The sequence below is a fragment of the Lygodium microphyllum genome, chromosome 27 (genome assembly GCF_053477565.2).
Source record: "Lygodium microphyllum isolate KBCC chromosome 27, Lygodium_microphyllum_v1.1.10, whole genome shotgun sequence".
NCBI classification, from domain to species: domain Eukaryota; kingdom Viridiplantae; phylum Streptophyta; class Polypodiopsida; order Schizaeales; family Lygodiaceae; genus Lygodium; species Lygodium microphyllum.
In genome coordinates this window covers 979573-1006746 of record NC_141161.1, presented here as the reverse complement: position 1 = coordinate 1006746, position 27174 = coordinate 979573, and the positions used below count along the sequence as shown (strand labels likewise).

The window sequence follows — 27174 nt, the reverse complement described above, 5'->3', positions numbered from 1 at the left end:
ATCCTGACATATTGATGACTTCTTGAGCAACTAGGATGTCAATCAGATTGATCAAGTCAAGTAGAGCTGTATCTCTAATCGTGCTAGTTGTTGTTGTTGCTCCCTAAGCGGCTTGATGATTCAAGCTCTCAGTGTTCAATGAGTGGGATCCTTGGCCATTATTCAATGTCTAGGGGTCTCCTCCTACTAGTGGGTTTGTTCATCTTTTCTTATCTTGTGTGAATTCCTTGTTATTTAAAACAATCCTTGATGTTACATGCACTCAAATGCTAGTGGTGTGCTCCTCAAAGTGCAATGTGCAAAATCAGGCTATTAGCTTTTCTTTGCACGTCAAGTGTTTAATCGATGCAGTGTGCAAATCCAATGAAAACAATATAGTACGACATACACTTTTCCAAATCCTTTCGTGCATTTAATGACCACTCTAGCTAGTTCATTCTAGTCTCTACAGTGTCCTAAATGTGTGGTCTGAGAGGTAGAAGATTTGGTCAATTAGTTCAAGTCCCTATTGGGACACGGGGCTGAGGGTCAATGCCACAATCGTTTTCTAGACTATTAGATCGTGACTCTTGAGTCTAGTGGCCCTATGAGTCGTCCCATGTATTTGGAGGCCTACATGGTTGTCATTTAGATTGGGCTTAGCCTTTACATGCCCTGGGGTGGGTCCAATTTTCTAGAACCTTGGTTATGTACAGTGCTCATCCAAGTCGAGTACCCGTTCGAGTCCTACTTGTCCGAGTTGCAATGTCTAAGTGCCTGAATCAGACCGTCCAAGTGGAGTGTCTGAGTCTAAGTGGACTAGCGCTCAAATTAAGTTTAGGGTGGTCCGAGTTTGGGACTGTCCCAATCTGAGTGGCCTAGCGCTCGGTCATCCAAGTTGAGTGAATGGCCATCCGAGGCCGAATTGGATCCAAGGTCCGAGTCCGAGTCTTGGACTTGGACGATTTTGTGGTTGTTCGAGTGGACGTGTGACTCAAACTATCTGAGTGGTAGCAGGACTCGAACAATTGTGGAATTCGTCTGAGTGCAACGGCCAGGGATCCAAAACGACTAAAAGTCACTTAAATACTTCTAGCGCCTATCCTAACATTGCATCCAGATCCTAACTAGGATCAACAAGCATAAGTTGACACTTAGAGCATACCTATAGGGATCAGGGATGCGAGAATGCGAATCGATGAACAAATCTTTGCTCCTACCCTGTAGTTCTCTCTCTTTCTCTCAAGCTCTCTCTTAACTAAATGCACACAAATGAGCTCTCTCTACCCTCTTGGCTTCTTAAAGCCTTTCTCTCTTGCCATGGTGCTTCCCCCTTCTCTCTCTTTGCTGTGTTAATGCCTTAAAGCTCTCTTTTCCTTGGTTTTTCCCTATTTTGGGCCTATTATTACAGCAAAAACCCTACTATGTGTTTCCTTGTTTTTTTCCTTACCTAAATGTATCTAAATCACAAGTAACCACTTACACTAATCCAACCTACTTACCTGAATCCAAAAAACTAGAAAAACTTACTTGAAAAGGAGATTGAATATCTCTTCAACTCCCTTACTTCCTACCTATCTCAAGCATAGGTTCGGGGCAATGGTTCAGGGCAAACCCTACTTCAATGCTCAATTCGAAGCATGCAAGCACTCAAAGCTTGAATCCATTGGAGATCGAATATCTCTTCAATTCCCTTACTAGCAAAGGAGATCGAATATCTCTTCAACTCCCTTACTTCCTACCTATCTCAAGCACAGGTTCGGGGCAATGGTTCAGGGCAAAACCTACTTCAAAGCTCAATTCGAAGCATGCAAGCACTCAAAGCTTGAATCCATTGGTCTCGACAATGTAACCAAAATGTGAGTGCTTCTTGCTCCACCACCAAGACCCATGGATCGCTTATTGTTTCAAGAGTTTCAAGCCAAGTGTAATGGCTACCTCTCACATAGCCATACATACTCTCACACCTATGAGTGTAGTGAGCTTACCTCCATGCTCGATCGAGTTTCCTCCTCCCTCAAGCACTCCGATAGCTCCACAATCCAAGGTGCAAGCTCAAGCAAGCTTGATCCTCAAGCTCCAAGCCCCATGCTCCATCGATGCACACGATACAAGAGAAGAGAAGAAGAAGAGAGGAGAAGATGGAGAGCTTCTCCACCATGGTCCCTCACCCTCACACACTCACTCCTTCACTCCCTCTCACACTCCTTCTCTCAAGCACAAGCTCAAGCAAGTAAGAAGAAGAAGAAGAAGAAGAAGAAGAAGAGCTAGTTTTGGCCACATACAAAAATGAGCTTCTTTATTTACTTTTTGCCTTTTATACAAAACCCTAATCCCCTTTGGGCACCCATCCCTTTTTTACATGCTTGGCCATTTTAGTCTAGGTCCTCTTTTCCTATTTCCTTCCTATTTGCATTGTGCCTTCACCATATCTATCTACATTTACAAATTGCACATGAAGGGGCATGTCGCTTTCTTACAAAAATTTGCATTGTGCCTTTGCATTTGAAATGTGTCTTTCCTCTTTTGCATTTACCCTGAACTTTTAAGGTTATCCTTGCGCTTTTGGCCTTTTTTCCTCCTATTTCTTTAGTTAGGCCATCTTTTTCTACTTTGTCATGCATCTTTTTAATTTTCTTCTTTCTTTCTTTGCACTAGGGTTAACAAAAGCACTAGGGATTAAATACAATGTGGAAGTGATATGGGGATTAGTACTCTCTCATGATATTTCTCGTGAGTCTATCCGACATGGATAGGCTGAAGCATCAAGCTAGAGCTACTCATGACATGCTAGTATTTTTGGTATCATTCGATGTTATCTCAAGCAAGGACATGGACCAATGGACAATGGTTAGTATGCCCTACATCACTCAATGGCCCATCTAAGGTGACTCTTTGTGGTGGAACCACCAATCGGTCTAGGGTATGCTCATATATATCATGTGTAACTTGTAGCTCCAAAAAAATCCAATAAGGGTGCACTATCGTCAATCCCCAAGATACCTCCCCTAAGTCTGTAAGAGTTGATAAATATGTCAATGTAGCTCCAAAAGGAAGAATCCAAGGCAATATTGATCTGGGATGTCCATCACCTTCAATAGTGGTCTAAACCCATCTAAACAAATAGTGGAAGTGCCCCCTAATCTCATAGTATACTAGAGAGAGCTATAGTAGAGCAATCACTACCAGATGGAGGAGAGGTTTATAATGGATGGGAGTAGATGGAGAGGCCCCTAGTGATGATGATCTCTTGAATGATTAGGAGTATGTCCTTAGTGCCAGATGAGATAGTAAGGACAAATATGGGAGCACCACCTATTGCGGTTGAGGCCATTTTTTAGATAGTGGTTTTTATGCACATGCTTTAAAGCCTCTTGAGATAGAGATACTCTAGACTTACTCTAAAGACATCTAAACAACTAGCACTGTAGTTTGACACTGAGTGTTGGTGCACTTAGATAGACACACAAATACAACTACATGGGTTGCATATGGAACACCTTCCACCTCTATGATGTAACTTGGATTCCCCTTTCTTAGATCCCACCCAAGAAGAGCTCAACATGATCACTGAGATGGACATTATTCACCTGCATACAATGAAAACATGGTTGGCATCTACCTAGGATCTCGAGATGAAGATGGATTTTGATTGAAATCATCTTCCCTTGATGGTTTTGTGATCCCGTTGAGATACATGGACACACACTTGTCTCATGGACTATGGTGCAACTCTACACATCCTTACATTAGTTATGGATAGAGGCAATACTATTGGGATTGGAAGGAGATGGACCTAGCCTTGGGGGAGTATTGATAGCTCTACTAGTGTATGCAAATGATATTGTGTATATCTCAAATACCATAGAGGGGTTGTATTGCCACCTAGATGCACTACATGCCTTTTGCCAAGAGAGAGACCTCATAATGAGCCTTGGGAAGACCAATGTTACGTTCTTTAATGCCTCCACCAATCACTCAGATGATCAGTGTCTTGATTTACTTATGGTAGGGAGATTGTGAAGTCCAAAGATGTGTCTACCTAGGGATTACTTTTGCATGGCCTGTTGAGAATCAGCAATCACACTCAAACAGCCTCTTTGTATGGAGTCTCAGGGTCAAGGATATGCAGGCTAACTTATCCCATATGCACAATGGTGCCTACTGCAGTTTCCTACTTTCCTATAAAGCATTGTACTTGCTTCCTTTCTTAATGCAATGATAGTACTCTTTTCTTTTCAGTGAAGTGTCAATGTCATTGTCCACATACACAAGATTGTGTTTATGAGTCCAAGTCTCAATCTTGGAACCTAATTCACTTGTGTAACAAACAGTGTCCTTGTCTTCTCCATCATGAGTCCACACTTCTCATTTCATCCTCCATAGCTTCCGGTTTATGCCATGCTCTAGATCCCGCATTTCTCACATGGTATCAGAGCCCAGTTGGGCATGGCATTGCTTGTCTAGCCCCTCTTGATTCCTTTCAACCTCAGTCTAGCTCAATGTCAGCTCATGACTTCATCTCCCAACTCTACTCTCACTGAAGCTTCCATGGCAGCCATAGCTAGCAGCACCCTGTCAGATTGAACTACTTATATCTCACTCCACAGGTCAAATCTCTTGGAGCTTCCTTCTGGAAAAGTATTCCCCAACTCACAAAGCTTCCCTGTATCACATCAATCCAGGACATTGGACCATCTGGAGCTCAGCATTGTGAAAATCCCCAATCTCTGCTCTGTGTCTGCCATAGCCAGACAGGACCTACCTTGCTTGGAGCTTCCATAACTCTTCAACCAGGCCATTTCAGCCCACGATTTCTTCTGGAGAAATGTTCCTTGGCTCAGGGCGCTGCCTCCCGTCACTTTAAACACCAACATTGGTGATCTACAGCCCCAGCATTGCAGAAATTCGCTGTCGATGTCCAGATCTGCGCAGTGTCTGTTCGAGCTCCCTGCGTGCGCCGTGCTGTCCGCGATCTACACGATTTCCATGGGGCTTTGATAGCCCATGAAGTCAGCTTCCTAGACATGTAAAAATTTTTTAAAATGATCAAGTATAGCTCCTGCAATGTTGAAAAAACCAGGCCCCTGTCTCAGAAACCCTAATTCCACCATAGCCAAAGCTTCAAAATCTTGACATTTTTCACTGTTTCTTTCACTGAAGTTATCAACAGTGATTTTAATCACTAAGCAATACTCTCTGAAGTTCATTAAAGTACTGTCACTCAGATCTGAAGGCATCAGCATCAAATCAAGAAGGGGAAGATCACTTGGATTTTAAAAGAGTAAAAGACTTTTTGCAGATCTGGTATTCATTAACACTCAGTTAGTGCTTTTTAGCACTTGTGTCTCTCAATCAATTCTTCTGTTGCTCAAATCAAATAAGTCTGAAGTTGATTTGCTACTGTTCCCGTAAATCTAACATGGGCAAAGACTCTCCAAATGCTCGATTCAAAGGAGTCGGGTTCCACACTTGGCAAACCCGCATCAAGCTCATCCTGATGAAGAAGGGTCTCTGGGCCATCACAAATGGCAAAGAGAAGAAACCTCGGGACGCGGACCTTGCAACTACTTGGCAAAAGAATGATGATAGAGCTCAGGCCATTATCAAACTGGAGCTAGACGACAGTTATATCCATCATGTGGATAACTGTGAGACCTCACAGGATACATGGAAAAGACTTGACACCCTGTTCGGTGCACAATCTAAATCATCAAAGTATGGTCTCCTAATTGAATTCTTCAGGCTTGAAATGAAGTCCAGCACATCACTTGCCACACATCTTAATTACATGGAAGGACTCCTAACCCAACTTGCAGGAATCAACATTAAAATGGATGAAGATGTTTGCATCGGTGTTCTACTTAAGAGCTTGCCTCCTGAATATAATAATGTATCAACAACTTTAATCAACATGCCAAATCCTGAACTTGTTGATATCCAGGCATCACTGTTAGAAGAAGAAAAGAAGCTAAAAACTAAAGAAGAACCAAGTACCTCTAGAGATGAGCATGCATTATATGTTGGCAACAGGTACAAAGGCAAGAAAGATCAGCTCTTTTGTGACTTCTGCAAAAGGACCGGACACACCGAGAAGTTCTGCCACGCAAGAAAGAGATCCCAAAAGGCCTATCTAGTCGCAGTCAAAGAAGAAGAAGAAAATGGAGCAAAGGAAGAAGAAGATGATGATGAAGACCACCAGGATCGGAAGGACAAGACTCATCAGTCCTTGTACTCTCATAATTCTGATAGACTGTTTTAATAGCCTTGTATTTTCCTTGCCCTAATGCTTCCTGCCATAAGCTTTGTAAACTCCTTATGTAACTTGGCATTACAGTCCCTGTACACTTTGTGAGGCCCCTGTTACAGCCTCTGGATGTCCACCATGTTTATGGTACCCACACTTAGCTTTTTCTGCAACAGCCTCTAGTGTTTTGCCATGTCTGTGGTATGCCCACACTTTGCAGGTGGTTCTCACTACAGCCTCTACACACTTTGTGCCTTTTCCAGTTGTGATTGAGGAGGGGTGTTGAGAATCAGCAATCACACTCAAACAACCTCTTTGTATGGAGTCTCAGGGTCAAGGATATGCAGGCTAACTTATCCCATATGCACAATGGTGCCTACTGCAGTTTCCTACTTTCCTATAAAGCATTGTACTTGCTTCCTTTCTTAATGTAATGATTGTACTCTTTTCATTTCAGTAAAGTGTCAATGTCATTGTCCACATACACAAGATTGTGTTTATGAGTCCAAGTCTCAATCTTGGAACCTAATTCACTTGTGTAACAAACAGTGTCCTTTCCATCATGAGTCTACACTTCTTTTTCCATCCTCCATAGCTTCCGGTTTATGCCATGCTCTAGATCCCGCATTTCTCTCATGGCCAAGATTTAGTATGATGAGAGTAGTTAAGGATAGATTGACCCAAGCCTATGTAGCATTAGGAGTCATGGAGAACCAATGCATGCATACATATCTCTCTACCCATAGGGTAAAATCTCACTCTGGTCCCCGAAAATGGCACTCGTAAAATTCACACTTTGACCTTTTCAAGTTCAAGATAGGGTGTATACATGGTACGACTATCGATGATTGAAACTTAGATGTTTTTGATGATGATAGGGATATTACATGTAGTCTCTACATGAACTTGGATCATGGCACTATATCAAAAGCTTTGCATAAGTCCAAAAAGCAACAATAGATCAGTCCCCTTCTATGCTCTGCCCTCCTCAATGATAGCTCCATGTGTGAGGATGTGGTCAAGTGTGGAGTACACTTTCTTGCCTATCCACATGCCCAATGTTGGTGCATCTTTGCTCATTTGCTCAACTCATGCTCCAGTGTGGATCCATAAAGGTTGGCTAGCATGTGACTATCCATGATAGTTCTATAGTTAGTGGAAACCATAAGAACTCCATCTTTCACTATTGGTACTATAGTTTTAGATGACCAACTAGTAGAGAAGCCTTCACAAAGCCCCCATGTTGACCAAGTAGGCTAGGAGTGGAGATAACACATCTCCGGCATATGAGAGATACTCTGCTACTAGTCGATCACAGTCATGTGCTCAATTATTCTGGAGTCTATCGCAATCGCATCTCTCAGACCATGCATGTGCTAAAGAAGATGGAGGTGGTGGGTCTACTCTCTGGCAATCAAGGGAAAGGAGACTATCCAGGCACCTGGTAGAGCGAGGTAGCATGTGTGCCATGCCACTAGAGAGGTAATAGGGATGCGAGCTCTAGGCTTGTGAAATGACTTTCATGCCATCTTGTTGTCATGCCCCAAGAATAGCTAATAGAATTCATGCTCTAACTTGGCCATAATTCCTCTTCTTCCTCCACATTAGGAGATGAAAGATTGTGTGTGTAAGTCCCTCATGCCTCCTCCTGTTGGAAGTAAGCACGAGTTTCCTAACATTCCTCATCGTACCAACTATTATGTGAGATATTCTTTCTCAATGGGGTGAGAGGAGGGTGAGTGTGAGGGAAATACCTAGTGGTCAAGGAATCGAGTGCGGAAAGTGGCCTGTGTCATGAGCTCCTCCAAGGATATGTATGGATCCATATCCTACAAGGCCCAATATTGGTGGTCTAAGTAGGCATTTGCCGTCTCTTTGGTAAAATGATACTTAGGGAATTGTTATGAGCATCTTCATGGTGGGATCAAATAACATAAAAAGTGATGTTGAAATGGAGGTAGGCATGATTTGTAGCTATTGCAATGGAGTGTGGGGACATGGTGAAAGAGTGTATATCGGGAATGAGAGATAAGGATCCTAATAGGTGATCTATTGTGCTAGCTCCAAGCCTCTATGTAGAAATTGTAGAGGGGCCTCCTCTTAACTGTCTAGATGCATACTTATGTGGAAAGCATCTAATCTTGGCCTAGCTAGGCCATTAAGAATGGCTAGTCCATGTGCACGTCCTAGAGCCAAGAGATGGTCTCCATAGTTTATGCACTTAGCGTGTCCTGTGATGTAGGGATTAGAGAGAGTGTGTGCATTCACAAGCCATGTTGATGTAGGGATTAGAGATGATGACTTGCATGCTCCACTTTGCTTGTGGAGTAAGCTAACACCACTCCATGCTTTATTTCTTGCAAACACACCTTTGTAATTCGGAAGTGGTGCATCTAAGCTTTAACAACAATCCTCTAGTGCTTCAATCCTGTAAGCTTGATGTAGTTAAGCAACGGTTGTTAAGTGTCCCAAGCACCATTACTAGAGCACATGCTTCTACAAGCCAATGCTAATAAAACAACGCAAGGCTAGAGACAAGCAGAGCATTAGGATGTGTAGGTAGTTCTTTGCATCCGTTTGCGTATGCACCCATGAGATGGCCACACATGCCAACTTTTGAATACGTGAAAGGATGTGTGAGGATGAGCCCGCACTTTGCCCACACCTACCCACAAACACTCTCCATGGGCGCCAGGCGAGATGATGATCCACAATTTCAAAGGGGCGCCCAGAGGGATGTGAAGCGCCTGTGAGAGAGTCCTGTATCATCATCATCAGTGATGGCGAGCATAAGCTCTCCTCTGTTGTGTGCAGCAACAACAGCAGTGGGCTTCTCTGCTTCGAGACCGAGGCTGCCTTACCACCGTCCTCTCACGCACGCGAGGGTTCGCCTGCCTGTCGTCGGCTCCATCCGAGCCAAGGCACAGTCCGATCAAGGCAGCCAAGAGGTGGGAGCAGCCGGCCTTGCCGCCATAGTCGGCGGCCTGGTGGCCAACCCTGTGGTGGGATGGTCCCTGTTCACCCTTAAGACCACCGGCTGCGGCCTGCCGCCTGGCCCCGGGGGCTCCATCGGCGCACTGGAAGGTGTCAGTTACCTGGCCATCATTGGCATAATCGCATGGTCCCTCTACACCAAGGTCAAAACCGGCTCTGGCCTTCCAAATGGGCCTCTTGGCCTCCTCGGAGCCGTCGAAGGGCTGTCGTACCTCACTGTCCTCGCCATCGCAGTCGTCTTCGGTTTGCAGTACTTGGATTATGGCTACATCCCTGGACCTGTCCCTGGAGAGCAGTGCTTTGGTTGATATTTTAGCAGCGTTAATTGTTAACGTAGATGCCCCCTCCTATGTTCAAACATTTGCTGTATATCTTGTGGCCGCATGGTGCCACTTGCCTATTCTGTATTAACAAGATAGGAATTGTTATCTCCTTACGCAGGAATGGCTGAATTCCTTTGCCGGGGCAGGCACATCTATAAAGTCTGCCATATTGCACGACACTAAACTCCTAATTTCTTTCGCAAATGCGATGTTCTTTGCTTTGGTTCAGCACATTTGCTTGTATACCCGAGGCAGGCTGTTCATTGGATATGTGAAGATTTGTTCTTTGTGTGTGATCAGCCAGGATTTGCAAAATCTTGCAACTCTACCAGCTAAGTGGTTGGATGTTCAAGCCAATTAGCTTCAATGATGTGATCAAGTGGTCGAGGACAAGGTGCGTGCAGGCTTCTCAAGAAAAAGAACTCTCTTGCTAATGTGCAGTCACTTATTGTGCAGAGTAGTAGTAAATCTGAGTAGCTCAAGTCAACCTAGCTGCTATGGTTCTGTCCTGTTCTATCTAGAAGTTTCCACTTCACTTAATTGAGAATGGTAGTATGGCCTGCTTGCTCAATGTTTCATAAGATAAGACAATAAGAGTTCAAAGCATCTGTTTCCTTGTTATGCAAGCCTTTTTTGTATCTCGGATTACAGTGCATATCTCACCCCTATCCTTGATTTGCCAATCATTCACAATTGCTGCAACAAGTTTTTGCAGCAATGTCATGTCACCTTGACAAAGGAATGTGCATGATGGCGTTGCTGTCTGCCTTGACTGTGCCTTGTCCGTGCTAGTCTTACCTTAGGCAGATCCACACTAGGATAAACTACCATGGTCCACCTGCCTCCTTATGGGGTATGTTCCTTATCCATCATATTATCATATTATTATTATTTATTGAGCTTCTTGATTTCAATTTGCTGTATTGAGGAGAAAACTCATGTGAATTTGTAAAAATTTATGAAACTTGTGATCAGAATAGATGTTAATGATTGGGCTGTGGCTGTTTGAATTTGTAAAAATTTATGAAACTTGTGATCAGAATAGATGTTAATGATTGGGCTGTGGCTGTTTGAATTTGTAAAAATTTATGAAACTTGTGATCAGAATAGATGTTAATGATTGGGCTGTGGATGTAGAACACAAGTAGCAAGTGATCTTGCACTAATATCCTCTTCAAGAAACTGAAAATTAGGAGAATTTTGACTTGCAAGCCAACTCAAAAATGCTAATATGCATGGATTATCAGCTTGAAATTTCGGTATGAGTTCTGGCAGTGTGTCTAGGTAACACTGCTAGGAGCAGGTTGAAGTTCCTAACATTCATTCAGCTGCAGCAGTGTCTATGTCCAGAAACAATCAGTGGCCAGTTTAAGGCAGTTAAGTCTGCAGTCTTTCAAGTTGAGTGTGTATTTGTGTATCCATGTGTGATCAAGAGGCTGGCAAGCGGGTCTTGTGATTTGATTTCATTACACGGGCAGAGGCTGGGCAGCAGTAACAAGGTTATTAGATGGGCAAATTTGGTTGCTGGTATGGGCTGTCCAGGCTTTGTTCTGTTAGTACAGAATGAAGGCTAGTAGCTGGATTCGACGTCCATGAATTCCTCTTTTGATAGATGTTACCAAATTCACTTAGATAATCATCCTTGGGAGTTGGGAGTTGGTTGGTAATGTAGATAGTACTACATTTCCTTAAAACACTCGCAGTCAAATCTGGGTAAGATGTGGACCATGTGCACCGTGACAAGGGATTGATTACATATACAAATAAGGCCAGTTTCCCTTTACTGTAATTGTTATTGATTGAGTTGTAGTGGACCAATGAGTGTTTGGAAAGCTATGAACCCCAAAGAAAAGTTCTCAGCACAGCTCCAATGCTTCCAATCAGTTAGGAAAATAATTTTAATGTGCATATTGTAGTTTTTAAGTTTGGTTTAGGGTTTGCTAGCCTATTCCGTTGTTCATCACTTTTTTAGATGCAAGATGACTTGTACCATTCGGGATGCAAACCCAAGGTTTGAAAACACACACCCACAATACTTAACCCACACTAAAACCATTCGGAACAAAGTGGCACTCTTCGGAACAAAGTGGCACTCTTCACCCTACTGATACAAATATGTAAAGTAGGCTTCCAACTTCCATCACTCGACCTTTGGCATACTCACCAACCGCTTATCTATCAACAAAATAATGCAGAAAGGAGATGAAAACCTTATATAACTTGGTAGTGATGTGAGGACGTAATAATCACAAGCAAGCAATTTAAACCCAACTTCATTTTCCAGGATTCTAGGGTTGAAATATCATCCGACTTCATTGAAGAAACTTGAGGCACATCCCGTGTGTGACAAATTCTTAGAAATTTGCAGCCTCTCCATACACATCATATGCACAGCTACTACCCTTCAGCACCCTCATCAAACTCGTGTTCGTGTGAACTATCGAATTTAGTTATTTTGACCAATGCACTTCGCTGTAATCTCTCTTCAGAAGCACTGTGTTACAAGGACACAACACTATTACAGTAGTAATTCTGCAACAAAAAGTACCCTTCAACGCATATACTCACTTGTGCAAACATGAAACATCCTACAGATACTCTGTTCATAGGCGAAAATATTACTAGTGGCCCGTAATTACACATCTTAGTAGAGCATTCACATCTTTTAAAGCAAGTAACTTCAATGCCAATACAACATCCCTTCCAGATCGTCACCAAATAACTTCATCGGTTGCACAAGGAGTACACCAAATAACTTCACCAATTGCCCTGCTAGTCCTTCATACATTCCACACATTTTCACAACATAATGAAGTATAATGCTCTTCGTGACTGAGCCTAAGGAGCTATTCTTTATGCAGCCAAGCTCAAATTTGCAAACAATTGCTTAGAAAAAAACATCTGCAGAAAATGAGACCTCCAAAGAGAGCTTTGCATATCTAGTACACAACTACTGAACCTTCTCATCGTTACAGCAAATCATGCAGGAAGAGCAGGCAAACATTGAACCTGCATGTGGATGAATCGCATCAGAGCCTGAACATTTATGATATTCGGTGTTCCTCAATTTCTTCCAAAAAGGCTTCCTCCGTCCGCAGATGACCACAAACATTACACTCCATAACAGATGACTGACCTGCTTCAGATGGTGGCAAAGGTGCCATAGTACCACCACAGTGCTCAATGGGACACACGTACTTCATGAAGAACATGGCATGAGGAAAGCTGCCTTCTGCATCCCCTTCACCATCCATTTCCTCCTCCTCTGGACAATCCATTTCTTCATCCCCTACCATGGTCTCTTCTTCAACTGAGGCATCATCACCCTTGCCTCTCTCATCTTCCTCGTCTCCCCATGCCTCTTCTACCTTGCACCGTTCACAATTGCATTCAAAACCATACTCCTCTTTCAACTTGCTCTGCCTCTCTGTACGCGACCAATTAACTGGAAAGTAACTAATGCACACTTCAGCCCCTTCAGCTATCTCATGCAGCGACCTTATGATGATGTCTGTATTGGCAGACCCAGGCTTGTCAATATACTCAAACCTGTGCAATTCAATATCACATGAATATGCCATAAGAACACGTCAAAACAAACTGCAAACAAAACCTAGGGCAAGCGCAGCCTACCTGCATGCATTGGGCAAGCAATCATGGTTAAGAAAAGAAGCCTGGGCATAGATGGCATACGCCCTGACATGCCTGTCACCAGGCTTGCTTATAGGAGCAAGCAACCCAAATGCATTTCTTTGGTCCTTGGCCAGGAGACAGGCTACAAACTCAAGGGACCAAGTGGGCAGACCTTGGCATTCCAGCTGCGCAGAACGAATAACTTCGGAAAGAAATGTGTAAACCAGATGCACCTTATGATCAACCAATCCTTCTCCCTCAAGCAGCAGTAATTGCTCAAATAAGGAGGGAGACACAACAGCCAGATTGTATGCTGCAATAAGGAACCGGGCTTGAGTTTGGCAATCGAAATCGAGAGTACAGAGCCCGAGCAAAGACAAAGCCTTGCAGACAAATGGAGTATGGGAGCAGGAGGCAGCTGAGACTGCACACACAGGGCTACAAAACACAGCAACCTGGCACGACGAACAGGGGTAAGGGTCAGGACAGGCGCGAATGCAGTGGAAGCAATACTGAGCGGAGCCTGCTGCAGGCTGTGCATCGAGGTAGAGTAAGACGGGACTCTCCTGGAGGAGGATTTGGCCTGGAAGCACAGCCTGAGAAGCTACCAGGGCACGCCCTCTAGCCGGTGAGTGTGCTAGCTTCAGGAAAGGGCTGGCCACTGCAGCCATTGTTCCCTTGATGGAGTATATCTGCAGGTGCGCTCAATCTGTGAAGCAGAACACCAATGTTGATATGCCACTGACACGCTTAGTTTTACAATGATCGCCAGAGGCTAAGCAGATGCAGAGCGACTGAATCAGCGTCAGGTCTTTCACAGCAAACCCTACTGCACCAGAATCATCGTAAACCCTAGCTGCCACAGTGCTGCAGGCAAAACCATAACTTTGGAGGTGCAATGCTTGAGTCTTCTGCATCAAATCATGTGAATATGAATGTACGATTGATTCACAAAAGGCAGAGCAAACGCTCTGAAACTTCGCTACCCGCACACACACGCAGGATTCCTGTCTACCCTTCCTAAGCCCTGTGGGACGCCAGCAGGTCTTCCCCAACCCTACTAGTGCAACAATATCATAGAAACTTGTTTCCTTAAGACCCTTATAAGTAACATACCAATCAGTATTTATAATTTAGTCCACCTATGCCAACCACCCAAAGGGCCAACTGGTTTATGCGAGCAAAGTGTGTGTCTGTGTTAGGGTTTGGGAAAAGGCGGGTTCGCTTCAACCTAGAACTTGTTCACCTTGAGAAAAATCCTTCTCAATTCCTTGGAAGAAGGAAATACATCCTCTTCAAATTTCTCAAAATATAGTTATATTTTTAAAGTATGCTTAAAATAACGACTCAATAAAGGATAAGTCCTTCTCAGATGATGTTGAAAAGGATTTACTTCCTCTTCCTCAAAATATTTTTCCTTAACCTTACTATGTGTGTCCAGGCTGAGTTCAATTCCCAAGGACATCTCAATCTTAATTTGCCTCACCCGTATGGCGGGTCTTAGCACCTTAATAAAGCAATCACATTACGAAATTTAGTCCACCTATTTCTTGAATTGTGTTGTAACTTGTGGGAGTCCAAGTGGACAACTTTAGGTTTAAAGTAGCACATGATGTAAAGACAAAGGAAAGGTGTATACTCTTAATTAATCAAGATTGGGAGTTCTCTCTCTCTCTCTCTCTCTCTCTCTCTCTCTCTCTCTCTCTCTCTCTCTCTCTCTCTCTCTCTCTCTCTCTCTCTCTCTCTCTCTCTCTCTCTCTCTCTCTCTAAGTCGTGGTAGAGATAACATCTAGATCCCTTCCAAGTCCACGATCTCCCACTATGGATGAACTCATGATGACAGCATTAAGTTTAATGTTACACCCACATGAATGCCACAAATCACATGCTCCTAGCATTTTTGAAAGAGCAACAACAACATCAACCTTCAATATTAATTCCAAGAGTGCATCCACGCTCATTTGTTGCACTTCCAATGGAGGGTGTCCTTTCTTGGCTGGACCATTTTGACAATGTCACATGATATCAATCTTAGATAAAAGGACAGAAAACAACATAGATCAAAACATTGCTCGAAGGTATTGCCCCAACATGGTATGTTTCGCAATTAGATCACATAAAATGGCAACATCTAAAACCAATACTTGGTGAGACATTTTGCAAATCAAAATATTATACAATTAGCCTTGAAACTGTTGTGGAAGTGCAAACAATTACTAAGAGAACAAATAATACAATTTGCTATACAATTTAATCAAATCATTACAAGGGCAAATCCAATAACATTGGAGCCCATGGAATTGGTTTTCCTATGGTCATGAGTACATCTAGACGTAGCCATATGAGTGCACAAGATCAAGGATCACAAACTTAACATGAGACCATCCAAATAGCACAATGGGTAGAACAAGCCATTGAAGATTTCAAGGTAATTAAGACAAGGATGAAGAGACAAAGAAAGTACTATATGTTTTGATACCAATGGAATCAATGTTTAAAACTTCAAGAGAGAAGGGCATTACCAAACATGGATGCTCAAGGTCAACCAAAATGTGTCTATTGCAACAAGTATGAATAGTACAACACACTAAAGGCTAGGCAAATACATGTCCAAATGCAACTCAATAAAGAAGACTTAGCAACATTGGTAGCAGTTTAGGAAGACATTTGAGCGAATGGATGTTGAGGAATAGCAATTCGTAGGTTCAACCCTCCAACATTTGAACTCAAAATCATTTTGTAGCTTTAATCACTATAAATATGGGAATCACAACATTACTTAACTCAAGAGCATGATTTCATTAATTAGACAATTTGTAGCAATTCATAGCACAAAAATTACAACTTAGAACCCAAGATGCAAGACCAATTTATGTTGTCTTTGCAAACACATATCACTTAAATCATTCAAACAAAGTAAGCCATAGTTTCATTATCAATAGGAGGTCAACAAACATTATACCATGAATCATATCTTCTTCCACATCAACTTTTTCCTTTCACCTTAGGGTGTGATTGGCATAGACAACATCAAGCATCTCTAATCTTTAAAGAATAGATTTTAGAAATACTAAATTCAACACCAATACAATTTTTACCACTCCAATACATAATCATGTTTAACATGTTCAAACGGGAATTGCACCTATATAACAACAAGAAATTGACATTCGCAAGATTCTCAAATCATCACCAACTATGGAGAAATTAATGCACCAATAAGTCATGAGACACCAAGATATCTAGTTCCACCAATAAAAATGCTAATCAAAAGAAAATTACCAAGGGAGATACAAATAATCAATGAGGCAGTTAAAGACATGTTGACAAAAGGAATCATTGAATAGTCCAAGAGTCTATGGGTAATAGAACCATATCTGGTAAAAAAGGACGATGGACAATATAGATTTTGTGTAGATTAGAGACCATTGAACAAGGTTACAATTAGGGATGTTTATCAATTACTGAGATTTTTAAGACCAATTGGCTTTGTCCAGATACCTTACATCCATCAATTTGGCTTTTCAATATTGGCAAATCCCATTCAATCCAAAAGATACACTATCTTAGACAAAATACCCACAAGCTACTTATTAGTACTTTCGACTTGTCCGTTTGCTTGCGGATTATAAGGAGTCGTTTTATTATGCTTGATTTGCCAAGCTTCTGTCAAGTTTTTGATCACTTTGTTCAGAAAATGGGTTCAATGGTCATTAGTTCCTTCGGGGGACCGAAATGGCAGATAATCTGCTCTAAAAGGAAACTTGCAGTCTCTTTTGCATTGTCCTGCCTCGTCGCCCGCGCTTCTGTCCATTTTGTAAAATAATCAGTGGCTACTATAATATACCTCTTCTGAGTAGTAGACGACGGGGTAATAGGACCCACCAAATCAATGCCCCACTGCTCAAATGGAAGGATAGCCATAATAGGCGTGAGTGGACGTTTCCTATTCTCTCGGCTATCATGTCTTTGGCAAGTATCACATTTCTTCACATACTCAAAAGAATCTTGGAAGATGGACGGCCACCAATATCCAGCTCGTAAAGCTTTCTGCACTGTCAACCATCCAGCGAAGTGCCCTCACATGCAGAGTCATGACACTCCTCCAAGATGAAAGGAACCTCGTCAGGCATCACACATCGGCGATAGATATCATCAACACCCTGCCGATATAGTGTCCCTGTGATCAAGGAAAACTTCAAAGCCTGTTGTTTGATTTTCCTCTTTTCTGATTTTGATAAACTAGCTCCAGTCTCTCCCGTTGATAGATAATGCGTAATAGCAGCATACTAAGATGGAATGGAAGCTGTATCAATTTTAAACATTTCTTCAATGTCACTGCCTTCAGCCAAAATCTCTTTCAGCTCCCCGAAATCCACAAGACATTCCACAATACCCTGCAACCTCGGTGGCTTACTCTTAATCTCATAATCAAACTCTTGCAAAGTGATTAACCACTTTGTCAAACGATCAGGCAGTTGTAGCTTGTTCATAAGCAATCTAAGTCCTTCCGCCTTCGTATAGAACACTACCTTTTCATAGAGGATGTAGTGCCTGAATTTCTTAGTCCCAAAGACCATCGCAAGACACAACTTCTCCATGTAGGTATAATTGATCTCTGAAATGCCTAATTTTCGACTAGCAAAAGCTATCGGATGATACCACTTTTCCTCCCAAATCTGGGCTAAACAACAGCAGCTGATACTATGCATGGTGGCAGCTGAAAATATATAGAACACCTCACCCCTTTTAGGTGCTTTGAAAATAGGTGCTTTTACTAACTCCTGTTTCACATCCTCGAAAGCTACCTTACAAGGGCCGCTCCATTCAAATGAACAGCTAAAGGATAATAAATTCGTTAATGGCAACGTCCTTTCTGCCAAGGCATTTATAAACCTCCAATATTACCCTATCAATGATAGAAAGCTGTGAACCTCTTTTGGAGTGCGTGGTGGACTCATAGCAACTATAACCTTGATCTTTTCAGGGTCAGTTGCTATTTACACTGAACTGACCACATGGCCTAGCAATAGCCCGTAAAGCACTCCAAAGACACACTTCCATGGGTTAAGAGCGATACAAAATTGTCTGCAATGCTCAAAGCATTTTCTTAAGATAACCAACATCCTTTCCCTTACGGTGGCTGCCCCCAGGTCATCAATAAATACTTTCAACTCATCTGGGAAGATGTCACCAAAGGTCTTGTCTGTTGTCCGCTACCACGATCTAGGTGCATTGCACAAACCAAAGGCCATCACATGGTACGCAAAAGTACCAAAGACAGTAATAAAAGTTGTTTTCAGCTTGTCTTCTTCTGCAATTGCCATCTGGTTATATCCTCCAAAGCAATCCATGAACGAATATATCTCCCTACCTGCTAATTGATCCAAAATCTGGTCAATAAATGGCAATGGGTAGTAATCCTTAACCGTCTGCTTATTCAGCTCTCTAAAATCCACACATAGTCGGATCTGGTTATTTTTATTCTCCCTGATAACAACTGGGGAACATCATTCTGTGTGTTGTACAGGGAAGATTAAACCCGCCTTCCTTAACTTCTGTAACTCCTCAAACAGCCCGTCCCTCAATTCAAAAGGCATATGCCTTACCTTTTGACGCATAGGACGACTGCCATCTTTTACAGGAATAGTATGAACAACCAGGTTGGGAGGGATACCTCTCAGCTCATCATAACTCCAAGCAAAGATATCGCGGAATTCTTGAATCAAGGACACATAGTCCTCCCTTTCTGCTGAACTGAGCATGGAACCTAATTTAATTGGCCGCAAATCATTCGGCGTGCCAAGGTCCAACTCAATCACATCCATATCTCTTATCCTATCTTGCGGCTCTATCGGCTCATTTAGAGTTATCTGATAGATATCCTCTGTAGTGGACCCCTCTTTAGATTCATCACTGGAAGATGTCTCACTACCAGATGGATCGTCCTGTTTCTAATTCAGTATAAGATAAAGGAGCTCTCTCACTTTGAGGAGACTCAGGATAAGCATCGACTATTACTCGATTAGCACCTCGACCTAGAACCACTCGACTGGCGGGTATATCGACTTGACAGTCTGTTCATAAGATCCAAGGCCTACCTGGCAAAACTCGATAGCTAGGATGTCCTGCAAATCTTATCACCCTAAAGTCCAAGAAACATTCTACACTCGCAACTGTAACACGGACTCTAGTAACGCAACCTTCTGGTTGTCTCAGACTATCATCAGCCATTCTCAGAAGGGTGGAGCTGTCTTTCTGGATGCCTAGGCCCAACCTCTCCATCAATTCTGAACTCATGATATTGACGGAGGATCCAGTATCTACAATGGTATGTTCCACTAATATTCCATCCACATAAGCTGGAACCCTAGGGCAGTTCTTTTCAGCATGGTCAAACCAATCTTCCCCTACTCGTGCTATGCCCAAAGGTTCCACAATATACCCAATACGCAGGATCTTCTTAAATTCCTTGCGTACTCTTGGAGATAATTTGATCAATTGCAAGAGGTTCACATTTGGTTTAACTTCACAGAGAGAACTTGCTAAATCAAAGTCATGATAACTAGCCAGAGCTCTCTTTTCCCGCCAAACCATCCTCTCTTTTGGTCTTTGGACCGGTTTTGGTTTTTCTTTCTTAGCTCTTGCCTTCTTTCTTGGCACTTCCTCATCCTTCTTAGGGTCGCCTTTTCTGTCAACCGGCTTTAGCGGTCCCCCTTCTATGCTAGGATTCTGGACTTGCATCCCCTTATCCCCTTGTTTAGGGTTTGCCTCAACCAGTTTTGCATTATCTTTGTCAACCTCTTTAGCCTTTTGGCCTCTTGTCACAGCTCTTAAGTTAGAGGTTTCGGCATCATTGACTCGTATAGCCTCAATAAGGCTGACTCCGTTGCCTTGTGGCAACTCTTCTATAGTTGTTTTTCCCCTATGCAATATTTGTCTTGGTGCATCATTCTGTTGCAAGTTATTTCCTTGCGCTCTGTGATTCACTGGGCCCGGTTGTTTACTCCCTTGTTGGAGAGAACTAATCTTACTCCAACAGGTAGCGGCTAAATGACCCGACATCCCACAAATGTCACATTTCACATTTGGACAGTTTCTGGGGAAGTGCTGTCCACCACACCACTTACAACTGAATCTTGAGGGTCCACCCTCTTCAGGGCATCGACTCCCTATCAGATTCTATTGCTTCTTCAAGAAATTAACGTCGACAGCTATTTGTCGATATTGTTCGAAAATCATGTCGGTATAATGCTTCATCATATCCTTGACTTCGCCAAGGACATTAGATGCACTCGACTCATAGCCTCGATCGTCGACCCATTGTTCCATTGGCCTAACAATGTGATTTGGCATTGGTTGTTGACCCACATGAACAACATTTGAATTTGAAACTTGGCCTCCAACATTTGGTGGAGCCAACTGACTTGCCATAGGCATAGTCACACTGGGAGGAGCTGGCAGTAAAGGTACATTCTGAACCATACTCCCTCTCCCAATAGGGTTAGTCATAGGCATCCCTTGACTTCCATTCGTCAATGATGGATTGCCACTAGGTACTAAACCCCAATTAACATTCATTCGAGAGGAGTAGGCCGTTTGTAATCGTGCTTCTACTCCCTTTGCCCGTGTAAAAGCGGTGTCTATGTCTGCCAAGGCCACACTGCTCAATTGTACTTGGATATTAAAATCCAACCCATACAAAAAGTATTGCAATTGGGCAGCCGGCGGAATGGGAATGTAAGTTTGCAACTTACGAAATACTTCCTTCAACTTCTTGGCATATGCTTTCACATTCTCCTGAGGATCTTGGCGTGTTACATTCAAGACCCACAACCAATATTGGCCACCTCTTTCAAGGGCATATTCCACTCGAAAAGCTGCATAGAATTGATCAATGGTGGTTATGGTTCCAGACTCTATGCTATGATACCATACCGCGGCCCTTCCTTTTAACGTCATATTGAAGAACATCATGAGATGTCCCTCGTCTTGGATGCGATAATTGAACATCAATCTTTGAAATTCACAAATGTGAAATTCTGCATCCTCTTTCGCTAACCCATTAAAAATGGGCAAGGGAACTCCTAAGGCTGGTAAATCTGGCATCCCTACAGGAATTGCAATAGGCTGTGCCATGGTGACAATCGGATTAGCAATAGGAGCTTGAACGGGTGAATTCACCTCCCACTTGAAGTGGGTAGACTTGGTGGAGGAGAGGAAGAACTTACGCTTCCTCCTGCACCTAACGGAATATGTGGAGCAGTTAAGTGACTAAGATCACTGCTTCGTATACGTACTGGGCTACTCCTTTGAGAAGAATAACGGCTTATGATCTCTAACCACTGCCTAGCCCTCTCAGCACGTTCTGCTCTTTGGATTTCGGCTTGATGGTCCTTGTCAGAGGACATAAACCAACTTTCTTTTGGTCCCTAGAAACCCTAGATCCGAAGGCAGCTCCCGAAAAATGCACCACTGATGGGACCTAAAATGGGAAGCTTGGCTATAGCACTAGCTGGACCTCATGCTCATGATACACAAACACCCTCACGGCCTCGCGGACCAGTAGCGTCAATCTAATGCTGAAGGACAAACTGCCCTAAAGCTTAATTCATGCGTTTATAGTTTATAGTCCAACGTTTCCCTTAAACTCCTCAGAGGGAGAACCCAAAGTACATAGGCATAATGCCTCGAACACACACATATGGAGGCAACCTCTCGGTAGAAACACCGCGGCCCCACTGCAACTCTCCTACATCGCATGGATTGGCCCTTTGATGCGATGCTAGACATATAACACAAACAAACACAAACTCCTCTCAAGGTACCAATATTTTACGTTCCAGGATGTACCATTCCTCACTATAATTTTCCCTTAGGACCCAATGACTAACCTACAGCTTAGGACATCCTCTCACACTCATCGTTGGTCACAACCTAAGGAAGACATGTGTCATGCATCCAAGAGGTTTTTCTGATACCTTTTAATTATTATACTTAATGCAAAGCGTGTATGGCTATGTGCTCAGACAAAAGAAAAATCAGCATCGTGCATGGTGCATAAAGCATTCTTTCCATGAATTTTACTAGTGCGTGCTACGTTGAAAGGAGGCACCGAGCCATATGCTCATGCTACCATCCTCTTTATTTAAACCGTTTCCTATATGCCAAGTGCAATGCATAAATCAAATCTTTTCTTTATCTTTCAGTGTTTCAGTCCCTCTTCATCCAACTCTTAGCATTTTGTATCATTGACCGGTTAGATATGGTTTTTATGCATTTTTCCCTTTTGAAAGAACGATAAATACGCACAAAACGTAGAAACAGGGACAAACCGAGGCCAACCTCATGCTTTGCCATTGTTATACATTGCACAAACATGGATATAATTTTCCCTAATTTTTCTCAACCCATTTTCCATTTTTTCCTGATTTTAAACACATTTTTCCCATTTTTGGACATTTTTTCCTATTTTTTCTTAATAAATAATGACTGAAAATGAGAATTGATTGTGGGCTGTGGCCCTTAGGTTCATTGATAGCAAAAACTCAGATTTAGTTGGTGTGACATCATATTTCTCATTTATATAGCAAAAACCCCAATTTTACCCTTAAAACGCGTGTTTTTCATGTATTTTGATATTAATTCCGGCCATGTAGCCTTATATTTTCTAATTTTCAGGTTGCAAACAATTGAAACTCATGGTAAAAAATATTATAATGAACTTTCATCCCATATGGACTTTCATAAAGCAAATAGCATAAAAAGATCATTTTTCTTTGTAAAAATAGCATTACCGCTTATTTTTAGGTCTCGATTTCTTGGTCTTGATTACGGGACTAATTTCCAGCATGCATTTAATGCTCAGTATCTTCAAGAACATCACTCTTCATGTCTTCATCCATCGGGAAGCAATCCGGTCTCATCCGGACAAGCTTTCCTCCATCATTCTTCATTGTCTTCTTCCACACAAGAACAACCCCTTAAGGGAGAGAGAGAGGGAGGAGAGAGAAAGACTAAAATCAGATATCTTCATCCAGGCCATCATTTGACGGGTGAGAGGCGGTGATAGAATCAGCATCCAGAGGGTAGACAAGGCCCATGATCAAATGGGTAGGTTGTTTGCAGGCAGGAGATTGATCTCCATCTACATAGGGCACAATTTTCGGGCACAAACAGGCGCCTCCATCCCCACGTTTTTTTCATCTTCATGTTGTCCACGATTTCATGCTACACCCAAATGTTACATTCCCCCCCCCCCCCCCCAAAGGTCATGACCACTTGCCAAACTTTGGTCCACCCCTTCAAATCTTGCCCATTTGTTGGCCATTTCCCCGTTGGGTGTCGAAATCGAGTGTTGTAAATGTTTGCGCGTCCGGCTTGACGTCCCGCATTGGCCGGTAACTCCTGACAACCTGCACGTCAGTCTAAAAAATTATCAAAAATCAACAAGTGTCGCTTGGGCTCCTTTTAAGCACTTGACGCTTAAAATGGTCCTAGCTGGAGTCGCCGCCTTCGACGTTGAATATTTTTCCCTTGATATTCATAATTTTTAGCTATTTTTAAGCACTTCTCGGCATCAGAACTCTGCTCTCATCCATCTTCACTCTATCTCTCTTGGTTGCGATAGACAACACCTACCTACCTCTGTTGGAGCAGCCATATCTCTTCAACCAAGCCATATCTCTTTAAGATTTCTTCTTGAGAGTTTTTCCTTAGGTCAAGGCACATCTTTCCAGCCCAAAATTGTGTGATATTGTGCAACATACAACCGGACATTGTTGAAAAACATAGATCTGGCATAAATTTTGCTGCTATCAATTGGACCTATTCTCTCTCCCTACTGTGAGAATTATTCCACAAGTTATCATAGGGCATTTGTTGATCATATAGGTGACTTAATTTATTTGAGAGGGCTTGACAAAATTCCACTCCATGAGAGAGATACTAGAAGATTACTCAGAGGTGGTATTGCAGGAAGCCATAGCCAGAGGCCTGTTGTTGTTCAATTGATGGTGCCATCATCAAGCCTCACAATGTCAAGGGCTACCATAGGGATTTTGAAGTTTATTGTACGAGCTACCTCCTGACAAAATTTCAACTCAAATGGTCCACTAGGTGAGCTGCTACAGCCAAAATATCAGGCTGATGTCCTAAAACCGTAATTAGCAGCCATAGCCACTTACCTTCAAGTTCATTTTTTCCTTCATTTTCTCTCTCTTGACACTTAAACCAAACCTCTACCACTTTGATCCACTGAGAATTGAATTTTCCAGCAAGATTTTAGTATCCAACAAGCAAGCCTTGGAGTATCAAGCAAGCATAGTGAAATTTTATGCTACAATTGCTTGTGTTTTTCAACACACTGCAAGTCAACTTGGTTATTGATCAACCTCAATCAAGTGAAGCAATTTTGAAGCTATTTCCATCAAGCATTTCCCATCAAATCAACAAGAAGGGGAGAAATCCAAGCATCAAAGCATCAAACTCAAGTGCATGAAAGCATAGTATCTATTGATACTTATCAAGTGTTATTTGACACTACATTTCTTGTGTCTCTTGATACAATTAAATCTTCTAATTCTCAAATCTGAGTGTTTTGGTGTTGATTTGCTACTCCAGCATGGGAAAAGACTCTCCAACTATTTGGTTAAAAGGGATTGGGTTTCACGCGTGGAAAACCCGCATCAAGCTCATTCTGATGAAGATGGATCTTTGGGCCATTACCAATCTAGATGTTTTGCCACATGATCAGAGATGTATTTGACATACATATGGGCTGAAATACACTGTTTACTACTGGTTTTTATTGCGACAAATATTGAACTAAAACTGTCATAAACACCTGTGGGGTGTGCAGGGAGTCTAGCATTCAGTGAGCGAACACAAAATTTGCAGCTATGGTAAATGCTCAAGGTACTAATAACATCATTCAGATTGTCGGTGAGAAGATCGACAACAAAAACTTTACTCTATGGAAGTTTAGGATGTAGATTTTTTTAATTGGCAAAGGTTATTGGGATTTGTGTACAGGGGCTGAAGCTGACCCAAATTGCCTGAATGGAATCTGGCATAGGAACAATAGAGAGCTCACCGCCAGTGGTTGGAAAGAGCTAGCAAAGTACTGCATTGGTTTTCTTTGAGCATTTTTTATGCGATGGCTATGTAGATTACCAGTTGCCACTCCCTGAAGGATGCTTGGGATGCACTCATGAAGAATTATGGTAATGTCGTGCATGCGAGGAAGATACAGCTGAAGCAGCTATTCAACAACATGTCTAGGAATGGCAGGAGTATTCAAGCACATGACAGAAATAAAGACCATAGCTAATTAGCTGGCTACTATTGGATCTCACATTTCAGAGGATGATATGATTGCAGTGACATTAAATGGGTTAGGCAAGGAGTATAAGACATTTGATACATCCATTTCTGTGAGAACAGAATACCCTGATTGGGATGAGCTCCTTGCATTGCTGCTACATGAAGAAGTAAATCTTGGCTTGAATACATGTTCAAGCACATCTCAGGGCAACAGAGACACTATCTTTTACTCTAGCAGTGAGCTAGAGGTGGTAGAGCTCGTGGAGCTTTTCGAGGTCGAGGAGACACTTGAAACACACATGGACAACAACAACATGCTTGGCATAGCCAAAATATGCAAGAACAGTGAGGATCTAGAGTCGTTAGAGGTAGGGGGAGATCACCTAGAGGCAGAGGTGCCTCCTAACAGTCGCATGAGCAATCTAACAAGGATAAAGACTATCATTATTGCAGAAGATATGGGCATATCATGAAACATTGCCATAAAAAAGCAAGTTGATATGAAGGCAAAAGGCAAGCAGTATGGACATTATGCATCTTCTAGTGGTACTCAGGATGACTAGGGAGATAGACTGTTTGCTATGTAGTATGTATCAACGATTACGCCTAAGTAAGGAAAAGATGAGAAATGGTACATAGAATTAGGAGCATCCAATCATATGACTCCTCATGGTGAATGGTTTGATGAGTTAGTAGTAGGGTCTCACAGATTTGTATGTACTAGTGATGATACACAGCATGATATTCAGCATACAAGTGTGGTTCTGTTGCTTATGCCTGATGGAAAAAAGAAGAGCCTACATGACGTACTACATGTACCTTCTATTGCCAAGAATTTACTATCAGTTGGACAAATGGCAGAACAGAATCTGCAAGTTAGATCCAAGAGGGATAGTTGCTTTATTGAAGAATATGGCAATGGCTGTAAGTTGTTTACGAAAGGCAAGAGAGATGGCAGAATGTTTATCTATCCTGGAATTGAAAGCAGCCATGTTTGCTCATGATAATGGAGCAGTTTGAGATGTAGAAATCTAGCACAAATGCATCGGTCATGTTAATGTACAGAAGTTGAAATATATGCAACAGAATGGGGTTGTACTTGACTTGCCGAAGTTCAAGTACACTGATCTTGGACATGTATGCTCTACTTGTCAGTTTGGGAAACAAGCGAGATTCCCATTCATGAGACATGTCAGAAATAGTTCTCGGCCTTTGCAGTTGATACATTCAGATGTATGGGGTCTTGCCCATAATGCATCTTTTGGTGGTGCTAGGTATTATGTATCCTTCATTGATGATTTCAACCGATATACATGGTTGTACATTTTTAAGACGCACAAGGATGAGGTGCTCGATGTCTTTAAGGACTTTAAGAAGCATGCTAAAAATGAACTTGGTTGTTATATCTCATGTCTGAGAGTTGATGGAGGTGGAGAATATGTATCCAGAGAGTTTGATAGGTACCTTGCTAAAAATGGCATAAAAAGATAGCTCACATGTAGTTGCATACCACCTTAGTAGAATGATGTGGCAGAGAGAAAAAATTGTGTGCTTATGGAAGCTGCAATGGCAATGCTTAATGAAAAGAATTTTCCAAATGCTTATTGGGCTGAAGTAGTGGTTACTATAGTTTATGTGCTGAATCAAACACCTACAACTGGGGTTCATGATTTG

The 27174-nt window shown here is 42.3% G+C and overlaps 2 protein-coding genes across 2 annotated transcripts; one reads left to right on the top strand and one right to left on the bottom strand.

Moving 5' to 3' along the window:
- Positions 1-8907: 8907 nt before the first annotated feature.
- Positions 8908-10438, top strand: LOC148011997 (uncharacterized). The gene has a single exon (XM_087669642.1). The coding sequence runs from the start codon at positions 9007-9009 to the stop codon at positions 9526-9528; it is 522 nt and encodes a 173-aa protein (XP_087525768.1). The 5' UTR covers positions 8908-9006; the 3' UTR covers positions 9529-10438.
- A 1306-nt stretch (positions 10439-11744) lies between these two features.
- Positions 11745-14264, bottom strand: ASHR2 (ASH1-related protein 2). Its single transcript, XM_087669550.1, has 2 exons — positions 13177-14264; positions 11745-13092 (listed from the first exon to the last, which is right to left on the bottom strand). The coding sequence occupies exons 1-2, from the start codon at positions 13845-13847 to the stop codon at positions 12588-12590; spliced, it is 1176 nt and encodes a 391-aa protein (XP_087525676.1). The 5' UTR covers positions 13848-14264; the 3' UTR covers positions 11745-12587.
- Positions 14265-27174: the final 12910 nt, after the last annotated feature.

Coding starts and splice junctions, on each gene's coding strand:
- LOC148011997 (XM_087669642.1), top strand. CDS start 9,007: ATGGCGAGCATAAGCTCTCCTCTGTTGTGTGCAGCAACAACAGCAGTG.
- ASHR2 (XM_087669550.1), bottom strand. CDS start 13,847: ATGGCTGCAGTGGCCAGCCCTTTCCTGAAGCTAGCACACTCACCGGCT. Junction 13,093..13,176: donor TGCTTGCCCAATGCATGCAG/GTAGGCTGCGCT, acceptor TGAATTGCACAG/GTTTGAGTATATTGACAAGC.